This window comes from Tenebrio molitor, chromosome 9 (genome assembly GCF_963966145.1).
Source record: "Tenebrio molitor chromosome 9, icTenMoli1.1, whole genome shotgun sequence".
In the NCBI taxonomy this organism is placed as follows: Eukaryota; Metazoa; Arthropoda; class Insecta; order Coleoptera; family Tenebrionidae; genus Tenebrio; species Tenebrio molitor.
Genome location: NC_091054.1, coordinates 2,653,606 through 2,673,502, shown reverse-complemented (window position 1 = coordinate 2,673,502; position 19,897 = coordinate 2,653,606). Strand labels below are relative to the sequence as shown.

The 19,897-nt window shown below is 44.1% G+C and overlaps 1 protein-coding gene across 6 annotated transcripts in view; it reads right to left on the bottom strand.

Annotated features, from left to right (window-relative positions):
• The window catches only part of tay (tay bridge), a 69,073-nt gene that overhangs the window by 3,006 nt on the left and 46,170 nt on the right, over window positions 1–19,897 (bottom strand). For 2 of the 6 annotated variants that reach the window (XM_069057797.1, XM_069057803.1), the window contains 7 exons: window positions 5,810–6,462; window positions 3,495–3,772; window positions 3,249–3,442; window positions 2,809–2,853; window positions 2,490–2,654; window positions 2,208–2,243; window positions 1,440–2,075 (listed from right to left, as the gene is read on the bottom strand). In XM_069057797.1, the coding sequence (XP_068913898.1) occupies window positions 1,440–2,075; window positions 2,208–2,243; window positions 2,490–2,654; window positions 2,809–2,853; window positions 3,249–3,442; window positions 3,495–3,772; window positions 5,810–6,462 (2,007 nt within the window). The remainder of the gene's footprint in view (window positions 1–1,439; window positions 2,076–2,207; window positions 2,244–2,489; window positions 2,655–2,808; window positions 2,854–3,248; window positions 3,443–3,494; window positions 3,773–5,809; window positions 6,463–19,897) is intronic. The other 4 variants (XM_069057798.1, XM_069057800.1, XM_069057799.1 and 1 more) reach the window with 4 other exon arrangements.

The following is a 19,897-nucleotide window of genomic DNA, read 5'->3' as shown; positions in this document are numbered from 1 at the left end:
GATATTGAACTTATGCGGCGATCAATACATGTACCAATCGTAAGCTTTCTCCAGCCTTTTCAAACTTATTGTTGGTAAAAAACCACACTGGATTACTTTGTGATCTTCCAAGCTAGTTAATCTACGAGTATCTGTGCTGAGATCCACTTCCACAGCCCCACACGGTTTTAATTCCCAGTATTCAGAATCTTCGCGATCTTAGTATTAAGATTGGTATTTCTATTGTTACAGGTTTGAACCAAAATGTTTCCGTCGTTATTATTTATTATATAACTGATTTGACAACTTCTTGTCCTTTAATTACATAACTTTCTTTCATTACCATTTACGAACTCAAGCCACTTTTACAACCGGATTATTGACTATTTTCGTAACTTGCGGCGAACAATAATTAATCAAGAATGAGCTTAATGCAAATGAATAATTATTTAAATGGATTATTGAACCATTAAAATAAAAGATGGTGATTTTAGTAGTAAGAATTGATGATTCATTCTAGTACACAAAAAAAAGCCCAACATTTAAAAACCTCATTATCACTTGTTAAATATGAAGTCTAAATAAACGTATTTGAAGAAAATTATTCATCATTTTAACAATAGTAAAAACGAAACAAAAAAACTCATATGACTTTGTAATTATGAATGTGGATAACAGGCGGCTATGACATTTGGTAACATTGTTGGTAGTAACTGCAGAAAAAATAAAATTCCCTAATAGAAATTGTTTACATGTTTAGAATGATTGAAAGAGACTTGACCCGATTATGGAAAAGCATTCAGAAAAAAACACTTACTCAAGTCATTATGTACACTTTGCAAATCCAGTACTTTTTCTTTCAGGTTCTTATTCTAAATGTTGTTTGTGCAACAATGACTAAGTTAAATTAACAGACTTTTTTGTCCTTGTCATCTAGTGAAGATGCAAAATTGATTAACAAAGAAATATCTGCATACAACAGTGGGAATTTTTTGTATAATTCTTGCACGCTTTGAAATTCAACCTCTCATGACATCTAACAGAATTTTCTTTTGTGATAAATGCGATAAATTTAATGCAAAATCTAGGTAAATTATTATCTCGGTAGTTATGCAATTACTAGTTGCAAAAAGTTCTGCGTTTCCTGTACTCAAGTGTAGCTTTGGTGATAATAAAGAGAACAATGTTTCTCACTAATTTTTTCTTTTCTTTAAAAGTTTTATTGATCAAGGAGATACTTTTAACCACTCACAGACAATCTCACATTTTAACGGTAAAAAGATAACTATGCAAATACCAATTCTGACTCGTTTAGCGTCAAAGTCAATCTGAAACTTGTAAAGTGGCTCTATCCCCGTTGGAATTTTGCATTCGAAATCTTGACCCAAGCTACACCCAAATCTAGTTTGACAGAACAATCGTCCCCTTTCCCATTTCAGTTTATCCCGTACAACAAATACCTGTTGCTCGAGCCGCCTCTGCTTCTCTTCCCTCTCCCGCCTCTCCCTTTCCTCTCGCTCCCTCCTCATCCGTTCCCGTTCTCTCTCCTCCCGTTCCCGGGCCTCCCTCTCCCGTTGCTCCAGTATCGGATCAGGCTTGATGTTCCAAGGCGTCGGGGGCGGCAATCCCGGCAGACTCGGTGGTAACGTGTTCACACTAGGCGGAAAATTCGGCACGGTCCTTTGCAACCCCCGCCAGGGATCGTGCAGCGGTCCCAACGGCAGATCTCTGGTGCTGGTGAACGGCGACACCCCGAACGGTGACGCCGTCGACGTCGCCACGAACCCGCTCCCGTACCTCGTGAACGGCGACATCGAACTGCCGGCGAACGGCGACTTGCCGAGGTGCGACGGCGGCGGCGTGAACAGCGAACTCGGATGGGGCTGCTCGAAGCCGGGGGGCCGGTGCGATGCCAGCGACGGCGGGAATGGCATCTCGTGGGGGCGGCTGGCGTGGACGCTCGGCGAGAACAGGTGCGACGGCGGCCTCAACAGCTCGGACTTGGCGGCGCCCCCTTTCGCCTCGCCGCTTTTCTGCTGGTGGTGGTAGATCTCCCAGGCGACTCGCACGTGCATCGCATTCCACTTGCCGGATTTCTGCAAAGCAGAAGCGATTTTATAGGCGATTGCCGGTCGGGACGTTCACGCATGCACTCCCCCAACGAGATGAATGTTATGCTTTGTGGGGCGGTTAAAGCGATTATAAAGCTCTAGGTGGCTCGTACGTACCATTGTTTTTGGTTTGGTCGGATCCGTGGGCATCGACTGTGGACAAAGAAAAGCGTTAGGGGTGGCAAAGCATGCCGAGAGTTAGTGCACATTAGCATGCCGCAAGCATGATGACGGCTCCACCACACACGTTAACACACCTCCAAATTGACACATACGGAGTGCTTCAAAATTTTTGAACCACAGCGTATTTACATTTTTTATCTGTTTTAACCAGCGACGTGTGTCGTTCGGCACTTTATGCATGATGGCATACAAATATGGCGCCAGAAAGGCAAGTACCTTGGGCTGGAACGTGGGTAGATGATTTGGGGGCACGAAAGGTGTCGGACCCGCCGTCAGACCCGGATGAATCAAGCCGGGCGTGTAACCAGGATAATTCGGCATGCCCATATTCTGTCGGTAGAAAGGTGATTCCACCCCGCCTAATTTCGGGATGTCCTTGAACTAGAAAATGACGAAAAACATTCAGAAAAACTAAATCTGTCACCACAGTTCTGTGTAATATATGTTTTACCTGCAAATTTTTTGCCGGCAAATGTCACATCATACACAAGAAACACGAATTGCTTTGCGTGTTGTTATTAAAATTTATACTCACACTGCTGCCGGCTCGTCTTGAAAGTCGTTCCATTGGCGATACGGTCTAATCAAAAACAAAAGCGTTCAGACTTTGATATACAGTAATAAAACTAGCAACATCGAAAAAATTTGCCGGCAAGGTACGCTACGAGCTGTGGAGAAATCGAGTTGATCCAGAACTCTACGCAAATTATCAACAATCTAATTATTTAAACAATTTTTGAAAAAGAAATTTAAACATCATATGGTACCAAACGTTTCGACTAGTTTAATGAACTGTTTGTTGAACAAAAAACACCAAGCTCATTAAAAATAGAAATAAACACTCCATCGTAATGTTTTGCGTTTTTTTTTTTTACAATTTTTAATATACACGTATTTATTGAAAGGTGTTTTTTGCTGTAGACCAACTCGATTCGTCCGCCATTTTCTTTCTCGCTTCTCCTTTCCGAACCTTACCAAAGGCGAAGGAAACAAAGATGAAGCGGCTGGGGGCGGCAACAGCGACGTTGTGTGCTGATGCACGTGCGTGTGGTGGTGCTGATGCTGGTGCATTTCGGTTCTTAAGTACGGTGGTGGCGCCACTCCCAGACTGCGATCCTGAGACGCCAGGAACCTGTTGTCGAGCTCCCTCCTGAGCATGTCGGCTTGATCTGGGAAAAAATCGTTCCATTATTCGTGTTGTTGAGAAGACGGTCGACTGACTCGTTTGAAATAGACTCTCCGCGGAGAACGGGTTGGGGTTGGGCGGTTGCACCGCCGACGTCAACGGGCTGGCCCTGGACACCGGCGGCAAAGGTGCCGTGAACATCGGTGGTGGGAAAGACGAATGCAGAGGCGGCGTCGGTCGAGGGGGCGCCGGACTCAGTTGCGGGGTAGGTCCCGTCCAAGGTTTGCTCATGGCTAGACTAGAAGACACTGTGGTGGGGGGCGGACAGCTCAGAGGCGTCACGCTGCCTCTACTGAGGCTGCTCACGTTGCTGCTGCAACAAGAGAACATGACACGTCACGAAAAACACGTCGAAGATCGACCAAATTATTTCAATTATTACTCCACTCTGTATTTCACTAGCGATAAAATATGTAGATAATTATTGTCACTCCTACTTCAGTCTTCCTATCCAAGTTTTTTATGATCCTTTAAGTCTTTATTATCTTCAGTCACATAATTCTTAACATTTGTCCATTTTAATATGTATTATGTAACGTTGTAAAGAGTTTATCTTCGTAAACTCGTAAAAGTTCAACATTCTTTAAATCGTAGTAAATAAAACGATGCTCATAAAGTCCTCCTGAACATCATTTGAACATTTATTAATCTAAGTGAAATAACATGTCTTTTTTATAAAAGTGGTAAAATTAAAGAAAACATTGCGTACAAGTTGTTTCAAAGCCCATTTTCACAGTAATGTCGGTTTTTTAGATCAAAATAATAGCTCACCATTTAGACGAAAGTGTGCAGAAGTACCGGCATGACGTAAAATTACTCTTTACTCTTCCCTGAGGAAACATTAAAAAAAATATTAATCTCCAAAGTCCTCGAAATTCTTTCTTTAGAGTGAAAACATACTTTTTACTTTAACCGAGTGAGTTTTTTTGCTCTAGGTCAGTTGACGCAGGTAAAATACGAACAAAAAATTGCTGCTCCATTATTCAGACAGTATTATTATTTTGGTTCACACAGAAAGAGTGCTCCTGTACTAGATATTCGTAATTTTCGTGACGTGATGTCGATGGAATTAACAAGAAAATATAATGGTCTGCAATTACGTCGATCGTGTGTAGTGGATTACAGTTGAGACTTCAGACGGGGGCCCACAAAAAATTCGTGCTGATCCGAAAACAAAAAATATCCAATGTAATATCTCGGAAAGGTCATACATAATCGTGTTTTTTTTAATCAAAGAATCACCAACACAATAATTTATACCCAAAGTAGAGCTGGGAACATTGTACTTACACTTTTGATCAAGGGAGAAAAATCTCATAAAAATTGAGGTTATGTAGAGATATTAGTAGTCTTCATTTGAGAGTTTAATAAATGTCTCACTTTGCGAGGCATTTTTAATACATACGTTCAAATTTTAAATGCGAGATGCGAGTTTGCGTACTTTCAATGACATTAAAAATGACAGACATTGACAGGTGCCAATAGATATCATCAAATTCCCTAGATTTAGTCGAAATTTATTCTTTTTGTACATTTTGTCTACAATTAGCTCACAATATTCGCATAAGACTCCTCTGGTATGATCTGACCCCTTAAAATACAGTAAGTGATGATTATTCCCCTGAAGTGCTATAAAACTGTCGAGTTTTCCGCCAGATGGAACTGCAATTGTCTCTTTTTGGCGAAGCGAGTTAGCATATTTCCTCTGTTTTTCTTTCCGTTCTGCATGTCTCATCAGCGGTTGGTAATCGTTTCAACAAATATTCATGACTGTCTTTCGATTCTCTTTGTAGTTTGGAATCAAACATGTTTCGGTTCAGTCAGCAAACGGGTTACTTATCTTGTGGTAACATCTGCTGTACACAGTTCCACGTACAAGATGTTGTGTAACTTCAGGTGATTTCCTTGTTCGTTGTATTTGATGCAACTGCAAAGATCATATCTAATCCTTTCCTATTTTTTAAATTTTTTTTTATTTTAAGAATTGGATTATGGTCTACGAAAAACGCATCCAGTGTATAATCCATGATTTTGCTCTTGTTCCCAGAACAAAATATTTTCTTACTGTACTTCTTAGATAGAAATGTTTATTTAAGAGGTAAATAATCCTGGACATCAAACAATCATTCTTAAAAAAAAGTCTTTGTACAAAAACTGTACATGAATCATTTGGGCCGTAATCGCATGACAAGTGATTAACGATGCTATTAGTTTATAGTTATTTAGTTTAATTTTAGCTCCGCGTCGACCTTGACAGTAGTAACCTAATTGCTTCACGTTTTTCATGCAGTTTGTCAGTTGCTGACTCACACAGTTTTGTACACAATCTAATGGCCAATTATCCTTTTACCTGTAACTCTCCCTTTCCCTGTTGGGACTGTGGCCGCGCGGCGACGGCGCTTTGATGGTCGCCGTGGCGACCGTCGTCACTGGCGGCACCACCGCCGCCGTGGTCGTACTCGGCACCGTCGCCGTGATGGTGGCGGCGCCCGTGAACGGCGTATGCACCGCGTACGGAGCGTACAACGGCTGGTACGACGGGTGATGGTACTGGCCCGCCCCCGGCGCTACCGGTACGTTGGCCGACGTCGCCACCGCCGGACTGTCGGTCCTCATCGCGTGACTCGCTGCACCCGACGTGGAATCGGGATGGTGGGCGATGGGGGCGGCCGCCGGCTGAGGCATCGTCACCGGCGGCACGCTGACTGGAACACTAGCTGGTGGTGGCGCGGCAGACGACGGGGGCACATCGCAGATTGCTGGCGGCACCGCCGACGGCTTGGTGCTGCCGGGTGCGGCGGTGGTCGCGGGCGTCGGAGGGTGCAACGGCGGCTGCTGGGCGGGGGCCGGTGACGGTACGGGCAGGTTGGGGGGAGTTGGGGCGGGGACCGGGGAACTGCTCGTGCCATTGCTCAACGGCAAGCTGGGCGGCAAGGCGCCGGGGAATTCCCGCTTCCTGGACGCCGGTGTCGAGGCGAATATCACCGAGCTGGCGTCGGAGCCCTGCAACAAAAAATCATACTCAGAAAAGGGCACCCCGCACAAAAAAATAGACACTTCTTCCAAACGAAATCAATTTATATTGGTAATATACAGGGTGAAATTGAAATACAATCGTGTAAAACGTAAGATTTAAACAGCTGATCCGTGATCCGTAGCCTGTAAAGTGCGTTCACAATCGACTCTGCAACGCCTACTATGAAATAAAATTGAAAAAAACACCCAATATCATGGAAAGGGTGAGAAAAGATCAACGGTGGGAATAGTACATTCTATAATGACGGCTATTAGTCAAGAGGATGTAAGTTCCAACACGAGCCGTAGGCGAGTGGTGGAATCGTCCGAGTGAATAAATTCAAATTATTGTTGAGCATTGTGTAGTAAAATTGCTCTAGATGCTGATTGTGGAAGAGTTCAATACAATCATTTATCTTTTCAAGAGGTACCCACTTGTAGAAAATAATAACCCACTTTCGTAATTATTTCACATCCTTGAAATGCTTTTTGTTTGGGATTTTTTGCATCACAAAATCCGGGCTTTATTTGTCCGCATTAACCGATCAATGGCCGACAAAAAACATCCGTGAAAACGCTGGTCTTCTTCGAGAACCCGGAGAAAATAAAAAGCGAATCGCGACAATTAACCAACCGCCACTTCTGATTGTATCGTTAATCCGGCGAGCGCACTAAATTAAATAGTTCTTCCGAGATGACGACCGTCTCCGTTAATAATAATAAATCGTCGATCCACCGCCGACAATAAAAGACGTTCGTGCCTGCCCCGGAGGCGGTTTCCGTTAATCACATCGCTAATTACTCCGAGTGATAGAGCGAAGCCGCTTTTGGTCCGTTAAGGAGATTTCCTCGGCCGCACCCGATAACCCTAATCGTCCCCGTCGCGACCCTCAACCCTTCTCCCTGCTCGCATTGCAGTGGATGGCCCGACTCGCACTTAATTGTGTTTTAATGAATCATTAAGGTGCGGATGGTGCTGTATTAATTGCAAACTCGGTTGCAAATGCTTTAACAAGCTCGGTAATTGCGCCCCCGAGAACAGAGGGGACGATGCGGCGGCGGCGGCGGAGCTCGACATCGCCACCTCTGCGTGTGTCAAAACACGGAGGTCACGCACTTCATCATGACTCTTCATTAACGACCCTCGTGACGAGTGGCGAAAAGCTTGCAACCTCTTCACGCGTGTGGGGTACTTTTTTTTTTGAAACAATTTTTGAAGTGAGCGCTTCGTTAAACTTCATTCATTAACGATGACGAACTCTTTCGACTCAAAGGAACAAACGTAACAAGAACATTGCTAAATGTCAACTCCGTAATTGCATACGATGTGTCACGTGACGTTACAAAATACAGCGTGATCAACAATGACTGAGTCTGTTGGCAATGAAACAATTGAAAAATATTGGTGTTTTTTTGTTTCGTAATTGGCACTGACCGGATGTTTTAACTTGACACGACATTAAAAAAAAAATTAGGTTATGTCGGGTATGTTTATGCTATTACAAAAATGACCCTTTCATGGTAAACGTCAAATTCGCCTGTCAACTCTGTTAAAGCTGACAACCGGAAATGCGTTTAGATTACAGTGGTACCAAAATCATTCAAATTTTCATTGTTACCAACAGACTCAGTCATTCTTGATCACGTTGTACAAGATGTCTTAAACATCCCCTCAAATATCGACAAAGTGAGTTGCTATGCAACTACAGAGATCTAGAGGTGATGTACCGAGTGATCAAAAAGAAAACAAATCAAGAGTGCTATCTCAATCTTTTGTTTTATCGAAACGTTTTTCTTAGCTTGATCGTACAGTCGTTTAATTGGTTGCCTACCTCTTGAAAAATCTCTTTTTAATTGATTAATTAATAATGCTTTATCTTCAATGGTAAAACCCATTTTACCACTTATTCTGGGACAACAGTTGCTCACAATTACAGTAAACATCTGTAAACTTTGCCCAAATCGAGTAGTTGTTTTCTAGGTTAACACAGCACATCGTTGACGTTTCCTTGACATTTCCGCGAAAAATCTGCTTACCAGTGGCGTCGCGTTTGGTAATAAAGGTACGATTTATGATAAAGTAGCGTTTGAGACCACACATTGCCTACGAGCATATTCTTATTTGCATAGAATTCCGCTACGACATAACCGATAATAATTTGCAACGCATGCTCTGATTTGTTTTCTTTTTGGAACTAGTCAATATTGAAAAATAACTCTTACTGGTCTTGTTAGTTTACAATCAGATCAACTGTTAATCCAGCAAAAATTTATAGCCAGAGTGGATTCTAGTCCCTGTCTTAGTCGTAAATTTGTATGTCAACAGTGGCTCGAGTTCTTGTGCGAGGTTGCATAAAACTGTACTTCTGAAATCACGTTGCAAGATCACCAACACTTTTGAAAATAATTCAAATAGATTCTTGTAGAAGCTCATTAACCGACTTTAAATTCCAAAATAGATTAACATAATATTATTCACCTGACCACCAAATGAATATGGAAAAGTCGTTAACAGAAATCTTTAATGTATTTCCTATTCATTAGGAATGTTTTCATTTTAATATTTCATAAGGTGCTGAAGTCGTTCCAGCTGGGTTTCTTTTTTGTTCTGTTGAATCGTTACTCTTGTTCTACTCCACCATAAACGATTACATAGGTTTAACCGTGTCAACCGCACGCTAATTCCGGTTTATACCACGCACTATTCCACTTTACAACATGTAAATAATTAATCGTTGTTCCCACACTTTCAAGCTAGCTTTCTGGCGAAGTATTAAGGCACATCAAGGCTGGAAAACTGGAAAAAATGTGGTCGAAAAATTGCGCCACAAAGACAGTGGTAGACACATTTATCAAGCACGAACCGATGTAATAAAATTGTATGATGTTTTTTATGTTAACATAAATTGCCAAGAGTTTTTGTTGTACCTAACATAATTACAGTACAATTTATTTTCACCAAATTGAACAAGAAAAATTACATCTGAAGGTTGAAGACGACATTTGAGGTAGGCTTTCTAAAAAAAAAAAATTACTCCAACGCTTCTTACTTGTTTTTTAACGAGCCGAGTTATTACATTGTGACCAAAAGTTGGCCAGTGACAGCTCCGGGCTCCCAGGGGGTTTTTCGGGGCAGAGGGCGTGGGTTCGGATTTTTAAAAAATGGGCGCCAGGCAGCTATTGTCTTGAGCTGGTTGTTGCTTGTCCAGCTGCCGGGACAAGTGCTCAGATCTTACTCGTCGAAGGTAAGTAAAAGCAAACGCTTTCTGATCGTTAAACAAATTTTGGTTTATTCGGTTACTGCAAAATTATCCACAGAACAGTATTTGGTGGTTCGGTACTGGTTCACACGAATGCGATAATGGTTCGCTTGTAACTACTAGATGAAAATTGAAAGATGCGGAACCAGTACTTTTTGGTGGCCTTAATATCTACTTTGGTCGTAACCAGAAAAGCTTTTCTTTCACATGTGACCGAATCTTAAACTAAACATGATATTCTTCGACGAAATAAAAGATGTTTTGATTCCTGATGAGGAACCTCCCGAACTTAGACTTCCTTCTGATCGAGCTAATTATTAAATGTAAACTTAATGAAACCCAAGGTCAAGATTGGGGTGTCACCTTGACAAAAAATTAAAATTGATCCTGATAGGAAAGTTTAAATCGGTGAAGTTCCGAAACGTTAAATTTGACTGAAATTTCTTTAAGTTGACACTGGAGATTGAATGAAAAGGTTCTTACAAAAAAATTCTAAACATTTGCAAAGTTTCAAAAAAATTTTGTGAACATACAAAAATTATGAAAGCGAGAAGCGAGAAATTCGAGGCGTTCCTAAATTTTGCAATGCCGCGGTAAAAAAATATGGCGACTTAGCTTTATGACGGGTCTGTTGTCTCCTCGAATAGCGTCCTTTTGACTTGCGGTGTGACCTTGGCGATACGGTGCTCAAAATAAACGATCGCCTCTGCGAACGATGTTCTCCAAAATGGTCGCCTCTGCGAACGATCTGGCTACGAATCGCCCTGCGAACGATCTGGCTACGAATCGCCCTGCGAACGATCTGGCTACGAATCGCCCTGCGAACGATCTGGCTACGAATCGCCCTGCGAACGATCTGGCTACGAATCGCCCTGCGAACGATCTGGCTACGAATCGCCCTGCGAACGATCTCTTTCAGCGAAAAAGGGGGTTCTTGGCGCTAAATCGAAGTCCTTCCGGCACTCCTTTACTCAAAAATTTTCGGTACTCTAAAGTTGCGATACGGTACTGGATCAATTCATCCAAACGGGATTGACTCTAAACTGGATCGAACCACCCCTAATACATGGTCTTAGTGAAATGAATTCAAAATTGAACGATAATTACCTCTATAGTGCGAGGGGTCACTCGACCACGAACTCTAAAAGGCGCTTCGCTGGCGTCGCTTCGACGGCTCTCGACGAAGTGTCCGACTTCCGCATTTTTAATCTCGGTACCGCAGTCCCATAAATCGCGAAAATCGTCACGCGCGCGATTCTCGACCTTATTCAGTTGTGCTATAAGGCGGGCTGCGCTTGCGTGGTACTGCGCAATCAAAAATGTGCATTTCCGGTGGTACTACACGTGCGCGTGTCATGACAGGTGGACCGTCATGGCGTCGGTTTGTTTACCTCGAAATTATACCGAGCGGGAGAATTCAGATTTTGGACGGTATTGTGTCGGTAAGTCGTGCACGTCTATCCTGATGTTAATTGCCGTAACTCGCAGGTCAAAAAAAGGACAGGAAGAAAGATGGGGTTGAAAAGAAGGAGATGACTTTCCGGCAAGTTACTAAAGAGGAAAAGGGACCCAACATTGCCGTACGGTCACCTATCGCTGAGAAGAGAAGAAGAGAAAGTGAAGAGAAAGAGAAAGTGAAAGTGGGGTTCTGAAAGATAGGTTGCAGCTCGCCAACCTAGAGGCGTGAGGCCACCTCAGCCTGACATTTGCGGGGGTAACATGTGTTCTTCCAGCCCCCCCGTGGTGGCTGGCACAAATGACTCTAAATTGAAACTTTCCGCTTCCGGAATGAGCGACGTAAAAAACTTGAAGGCAGGGTGGGCGCGTCGCGCTGCCAAATGCCGTGCGTTAACTGCTAGTTCCGGGTCTTCGAACTGCGATCTATTAGCCCCGCGAGCATAAGTAGGACCTCGTGGCCTCCTACTCCGGCCAATCGCCATTGTGGCGTTTCGTAACGCTACACTACCCCCCTCCTCAAAAAGAAAAAGGAAAAGGTAACTCAGTTGCCTTTTACTTTTTACAAAAAAACGAAGATGAAGTCTTCACAAAAAAAACGTCAAAATTTGATCACTGGAAAAGTTTTGGTTTCTCCACGAAAATGGCTTGTCGATATCTGCGCGTATCAAACGATTGAAAACTGAATCTCAATGTCAATTAGTACTTGAGTACTGCGGTATGATGTAAGTCAAGTCCGGTTAAATGTCATAATTTGGGGTTCTTAAATAAACTTTTCCTGAACAAACTCCACGGTAAAATTTTACTGTCGTCAACATTCCAAAGGAGGACAAAAGAATTAATCGAAAAATTGAACGGTACGAAAAAGTGAAATGCAAAGCTCGCTACGGTTCTTCGGCTTCTGCCAGAGATCCTCTGAATTCTTTCAAATCTTTCATGTGCCAAACACCTAGATCTGCGCGGTTCTCATCTTCGAGAGCGTACGCGAGTTTCGATAGTTTTCTCGTTATCGTGCACAGCACGTAGCGTGGCGCTAATTTTTGCGCAAAGTCTTTCGCAGCGCTGGAAAGTACTTTGTTGCGTTTCCAAACTTTGTCGCCTACAAAAAATTCAGCGTCGCGCTTCCGAAGATTGTACGAGCGTTCGTTGCGTTCGTGCGCTTTGTGAAGGTGCTGGGTTACATCCTGCAAGATGGTCTTGAGGTGTTCTAAATTTTTCGCGTGATCTTCGCGATCAGCTGTCGTCAAGGTTTCCGGATTTTCCGCTACTTTGCCGTAAAACTCACCGGTACAGGGTACTACCCTACCAAAATTGAGAAATGCTGGACTGAATCCGGTTACTTCGTTGACCGCTGTGCGAATCGCGTACCCGATCTTTGCCACCTCGGCATCCCACTTTTTGTGAGCGCCTTTGACGTAACTTCGTATGGCAGTGCCAACTGTGCGGTTGTATCGCTCCACAGGGTTGCTCTGAGGGTGATACTTGGCTGTGAACCAGATCTTTTGAACTTTGTAGTTCTCGCAAGTCTTTACAAATTCGTTTCCGACAAACTGCTTGCCGTTGTCGACCAAAATGAATTGCGGTACACCATACACAAGAAAAATTCCGTTCTCGATACATTCTGTAACTTTTGAGCTCGTAGCTTTTCGTAACGGAAATAGTACAACGTACTTCGTGAACCAATCTACGATCACTAAGAGATACGAATATCCTTTCGTGGACGTCGGTAATGGACCAATCAAATCAACGGAAATCATTTGCCACGGAAACTGAACCTTTTTTTCTTTTCCCATAAGCCCTGCGCGAGCGGTGTTCGGTGCTTTTTGCTCATTGCAAACCTTGCAGTTTCGAACGTAACGAATGACGGAACGACGCATTTTCGGCCAAAAGTGATTGATGGATAACCTTGAAAGTGTCTTGTAGTACCCGAAATGAGCTGATGTCGGTGCATCATGACATGATTCTAAAATTTTTGTTCTTTGATTTCGCGGTACTAAAAGCTTCCACTCCGGGACGTTGCCGGGTAGTACAATTTTGTTCGGTACGAATCGATACACGAAACCGTTCTCGACTTTCCATGATGGATTTCTTTGAGGATTGGCGATTATGTTGTCGCGAAGTCGCGTGTACGACTCGTCCAAATCATTCAAGTTCACGCCGAGAAAGCTGTCAATGTCTACCGCAGCAATTTCTGCAGGTAGTCTCGATAGTGCGTCCGGTACTACATTGAGCTTGCCCTTACGATGGACCAAATCGAATGAAAATTGATTGAGCTTGACACTCCATCGCGCTAACTTGCCTGCTGGGTCCTTCATTCGGTTTAACCAGAGCAATGAATAATGGTCCGTCACGATCGTGAAATGGGTGCCCTCAACGTAAGGTCTGAACTTTTCCAACGCGAACAAAACGGCTAAACATTCTCGTTCCGTAACGCTATAATTTCGCTCGGCTTTTGTTAGCGAACGGCTGGCGTACGCGATCACTCTCTCATCTCCGTCTAAATCTTGCGTTAAAACTGCTCCTAGACCGGTGTTTGAAGCGTCAGTTTGGATCACGAAAGGTTTCGAGAAATCAGGACTTGACAATACGGGTGCTGAAACAAGTGCATCCTTGATTTTCTGAAAAGCTTCCTGAGCTTCAGGAGTCCACTCCGTTTTCTGTCGCTTTCGCTTTCCGGTAAGTAACGCGTTTATCGGGGACATGAGGGTCGAAAAATGAGGGATGAAACGCCTATACCAAGAACACATGCCTACGAAACGTTTGATTTCGGTACTAGTCTTCGGGACTGGATAGCTCACCATGGCCGCTACTTTGTCTGGATCGGTACCTAGACCATGTTCATCGACAGTGAAACCCAAATATTTCAAACTTGAGCGGAAAAGTTGACACTTTTTCGCATTCACGGTGAGTTTCGCGTCTCGAAGACGTCGTATCACCTCCCTCAAAACTTGTACGTGTTTCTCGAATGTCGGGGCGATAATGATTAGATCGTCCAGGTAAACAAAGACGTGAGGTTCTAGTTCAGGTCCGAAAATTCTGTCCATGAGACACTGCTGCCTCTGGGCTGCGTTTGTCAGTCCGAACGGTAATACGTTAAAATGAAAAAGACCTCTGCCGGGAATCGCAAAAGCTGTCTTCGGTCTAGACTCTGAATCTAACGGGATTTGCCAAAAAGCGTTCTTGAGATCGATCGAACTGATGTACTTTGCTCCTCGCAACATACTGAGAATCCTGTCGACACGCGGTAATGGGTAACTGTCACGTTTTGTCACGGCATTGAGCCTGCGACCGTCAAAGCAAAGTCGGTATTCACCGGAAGATTTCTTTACTAACAAAATTGGAGAAGACCACGGACTGTCAGAAGGCGATATGACATTGTTCTCGAGCATGCGGTCAATTTCTTTGTTGACTTCCGCAAGCATGTACGGAGACCACCAATACGGACGTTGTTTGATCGGCAATGCTTCTCCCGTGTCGATTGTGACTGTCATTTTGTGTGTCCTCCCTAACTTTCCGTCGTTGCTCAACAAATCTAAATTTTTCCGGATGATCTCGGTGATCTCATGCCGATCCGCGCCACACTCCGTCACCGCGTCACATTCTGGTACTCTTACGATATCCGACGCAACTTCAATTTTGTGACCCGCGAAATCTATCTTGAGTCCGAATAATCTACAAAAGTCGCACCCTAATATGACGCTATGCTGAAGATCTGGCACGTAGTAGACACGAATTCGCCGTCTCGACGAGTCTAACACTGCTTCTAGTTCGATAGCTTTGGTTACCGGATGTTGTTTTCCGTCGGCAGTTCTGATGGTTTTTAGCCGAGATGGGAAAGTTTTTCCACCTGCGCGAAAATGAATTAAATCGGCTCCTTTTCCACCAACTATAGTGCAATTCGAACCGGAATCCACGAGTCCTTCAGTTTCCTTATTGTTTAGACGCAGTCTGATAAATGGCCTATTGTCATTGGTTTTGCTGACGAAAATGGAAGCGGAATTTGCCCGAGAAGGCTTGCAAAACTCTTTGACTTCGTCTAACCAAGCGTTCCACTGGGTGTCCGTACGTTTCGCGATGATCGATGCGTTTACATCGGCCTTGGGATGTTTTAGGAACGTAGCACGGCCGCAAGTCTGCCGCGTCCCTACTGCGCGTTTCCCGACGGATTACACTTTTTGCAGGTCGCCAAGGTGACGTCTGGCTCCCCACAACGGTAGCAAAACTGCTTTCTTTTCAGTCGACAGTTCATGAACGAATGATTCGGCTGTTGACAATTCCAGCACTTGAACGACCTGGAGGACGAACTCGCGGGTTCACTCCGTCTGGCTGAATTGCCTGAGGGTTCCTTCACGACGATGGCGCGTGGACTCGCTTTCGCGGGTTCGCTCGCCCGAACATATGCCAACTCTGGCTCCAACACGCAAGATGACTTGGGTGCAGCGCGATGTTTCTGCCGCAAAGCCGATAACTCCTCCACTTTTTTGCACAACTTAATCAACTCCGGTACGGTGACAACTTCGGTGATGCTAAGCTGGTTAAGGTAACATGGAAGCAAATTCCTCCGAATCGTCTTTACCTTGGTTATCTCCGCCGGTGGTCGACTAAGTCTAGCAAAAAGCGTCTCCATAACCGCAACGTAAATGGTTATCGACTCGCTTTTGCCCTGAAGCCTGCCCTTGATTTCGTCCCACAACAATTCATCGAAATCCGGTGGAAGAAATTCCTGTTTCAACAACTGAACCACTTCGTCCCAATCGCTCAATCTGCTCCGAACAGAACGATACCAAATCAGCGCTTTGCCGCTAAAGAGATCAATGGCCGCGTTAAAAAGGTCCCTGTTGGTTGCGTTTCGCGCTACCGACAGTTCCTCTACCCGTTCCAAGAACTGGTTCACCGTCATTCCATTTTCCTCCCCGTTGAAAGATACGCCCCAGGTGTGAATTGGCACTAGTTTCGGTTCCGGAGATCTCGCGTGAGGGTGCACGTAAATGGGAGTAGTCGCGACGACTGGTGGCGCTTCCACCGTAACCGGGCTCGCTTCTGCTGCCTTGTCGTGAAGATCAGCTTCGAGCAACAAACATGTCGCGTACGCCTCATTTCTATACTCCGCATCTCGCTCGCGTCTCATTCGCCGAATGCGAAATGAAAGGTGCGTTAGACGGGTCTTCAACCGTTTGAAGATCATGTCTTCCGCCGTTCCTTCAAATTCTGTCAAAATCGTGCGTATGCTCTCAAGGGTGTCCTCAATGGCCTGGACCTCGGTGTCGTGATCATACTCTGCGTCATGAAGTGACAGAAAGTATTCGTCCGGTCGACCTAGTTCTTTGGACAGAGCTCTCGCTAACAGTTTCCTCTTATCGTCCTGGTTTCGGCTAGTCGTGATGCCGCGTATACGCAATTCATACGTCAGCTCGTCAGCTAGTAAATGCTTGACCTTGAATTGTTCGTCCATTTTGACGAAGACTCACCGCGATTCCACGGGTCGGTAACGCAATAAAAACGCCGGTCAAAACACTACCAAAAAACAGCGCGCAACACGATAGTCGATTCCGAGAAAAGGTTTTTGTCGTCGAGGGTACAAGATAAGACCGCTACTCAAACAATGAATTCGCCGCTAAATTTCCGCTTCTCATTAACACACAATCAAAAAATTCAACTTTCAATAAACCTTTACCAACTCCCTTTGCTCCGATTGAAAAAAGTGACTGAGCCTCAATGAAGATGAACGATAAACGAAAATTTGTGGTTGCTCCAAAAAATCGGGCCCCACGTTCTGGGCGTCAAAATTTGTGTGACCAAAAGTTGGCCAGTGACAGCTCCGGGCTCCCAGGGGGTTTTTCGGGGCAGAGGGCGTGGGTTCGGATTTTTAAAAAATGGGCGCCAGGCAGCTATTGTCTTGAGCTGGTTGTTGCTTGTCCAGCTGCCGGGACAAGTGCTCAGATCTTACTCGTCGAAGGTAAGTAAAAGCAAACGCTTTCTGATCGTTAAACAAATTTTGGTTTATTCGGTTACTGCAAAATTATCCACAGAACAGTATTTGGTGGTTCGGTACTGGTTCACACGAATGCGATAATGGTTCGCTTGTAACTACTAGATGAAAATTGAAAGATGCGGAACCAGTACTTTTTGGTGGCCTTAATATCTACTTTGGTCGTAACCAGAAAAGCTTTTCTTTCACATGTGACCGAATCTTAAACTAAACATGATATTCTTCGACGAAATAAAAGATGTTTTGATTCCTGATGAGGAACCTCCCGAACTTAGACTTCCTTCTGATCGAGCTAATTATTAAATGTAAACTTAATGAAACCCAAGGTCAAGATTGGGGTGTCACCTTGACAAAAAATTAAAATTGATCCTGATAGGAAAGTTTAAATCGGTGAAGTTCCGAAACGTTAAATTTGACTGAAATTTCTTTAAGTTGACACTGGAGATTGAATGAAAAGGTTCTTACAAAAAAATTCTAAACATTTGCAAAGTTTCAAAAAAATTTTGTGAACATACAAAAATTATGAAAGCGAGAAGCGAGAAATTCGAGGCGTTCCTAAATTTTGCAATGCCGCGGTAAAAAAATATGGCGACTTAGCTTTATGACGGGTCTGTTGTCTCCTCGAATAGCGTCCTTTTGACTTGCGGTGTGACCTTGGCGATACGGTGCTCAAAATAAACGATCGCCTCTGCGAACGATGTTCTCCAAAATGGTCGCCTCTGCGAACGATCTGGCTACGAATCGCCCTGCGAACGATCTGGCTACGAATCGCCCTGCGAACGATCTGGCTACGAATCGCCCTGCGAACGATCTGGCTACGAATCGCCCTGCGAACGATCTGGCTACGAATCGCCCTGCGAACGATCTGGCTACGAATCGCCCTGCGAACGATCTCTTTCAGCGAAAAAGGGGGTTCTTGGCGCTAAATCGAAGTCCTTCCGGCACTCCTTTACTCAAAAATTTTCGGTACTCTAAAGTTGCGATACGGTACTGGATCAATTCATCCAAACGGGATTGACTCTAAACTGGATCGAACCACCCCTAATACATGGTCTTAGTGAAATGAATTCAAAATTGAACGATAATTACCTCTATAGTGCGAGGGGTCACTCGACCACGAACTCTAAAAGGCGCTTCGCTGGCGTCGCTTCGACGGCTCTCGACGAAGTGTCCGACTTCCGCATTTTTAATCTCGGTACCGCAGTCCCATAAATCGCGAAAATCGTCACGCGCGCGATTCTCGACCTTATTCAGTTGTGCTATAAGGCGGGCTGCGCTTGCGTGGTACTGCGCAATCAAAAATGTGCATTTCCGGTGGTACTACACGTGCGCGTGTCATGACAGGTGGACCGTCATGGCGTCGGTTTGTTTACCTCGAAATTATACCGAGCGGGAGAATTCAGATTTTGGACGGTATTGTGTCGGTAAGTCGTGCACGTCTATCCTGATGTTAATTGCCGTAACTCGCAGGTCAAAAAAAGGACAGGAAGAAAGATGGGGTTGAAAAGAAGGAGATGACTTTCCGGCAAGTTACTAAAGAGGAAAAGGGACCCAACATTGCCGTACGGTCACCTATCGCTGAGAAGAGAAGAAGAGAAAGTGAAGAGAAAGAGAAAGTGAAAGTGGGGTTCTGAAAGATAGGTTGCAGCTCGCCAACCTAGAGGCGTGAGGCCACCTCAGCCTGACATTTGCGGGGGTAACATGTGTTCTTCCAGCCCCCCCGTGGTGGCTGGCACAAATGACTCTAAATTGAAACTTTCCGCTTCCGGAATGAGCGACGTAAAAAACTTGAAGGCAGGGTGGGCGCGTCGCGCTGCCAAATGCCGTGCGTTAACTGCTAGTTCCGGGTCTTCGAACTGCGATCTATTAGCCCCGCGAGCATAAGTAGGACCTCGTGGCCTCCTACTCCGGCCAATCGCCATTGTGGCGTTTCGTAACGCTACAACATATTATCGAAAGAAAAGTTTTAAAAATCTCGTATGCATGCAGTTAAAGAATTTTAATTAAAATATAATCTTATGTTCTCTGGAAATTGAGTTGCAAAATTATGTCAAACACAAATTGCAAAACAATCAAAACATAATTGGCGGAACAAAATATCTCCTTCTCTGGACGAAGAAAAAGTAATAGAAACATGGACGATTTATTGGGACACGTTATCACACGTCACGCCTTTCCCGGAAAATACAAATCTAGCAAAAATGAACCATATTCGGAGTTTAATCGACTCTCCGGGAAGTTTTTCAACACTAGAGGAATTTATCACCTGGCAAAAAAATTAAGTACGTCGTTCATTCCCGCCATGCATTTAATTCATTCATTTGATTTATGCAGTCATGTTTCATTGACAACAATTTCAATTCAACTTTGGCCACTTTCGATATAAATCAGCGTTATTAATAAGGTGGAGAAATAATTAAATTTTGAATGAAACGGCCAACTAATCTTTACAAAACAGAAACGGAGGCAGTTTCTATGGTTACGATGAGTTTGCCAAGATGTGCAACATAAGGGTGCCTTTACGCTGCGAACGTGAACAGTTCAGAATAATCCTTTGAATGCATTGATCGCCTTAATTGTGGCTTGTTACCAGAGATCAAAGCAAATTAATATAAAGTGCAACAAATTTACCGACGAACTCACTGTCACTTTGTCAACATTGTGCTGTCGTTAATTGGAATCACTACCATCCCTGCAGTGTAAATGCACCTTTATCAAT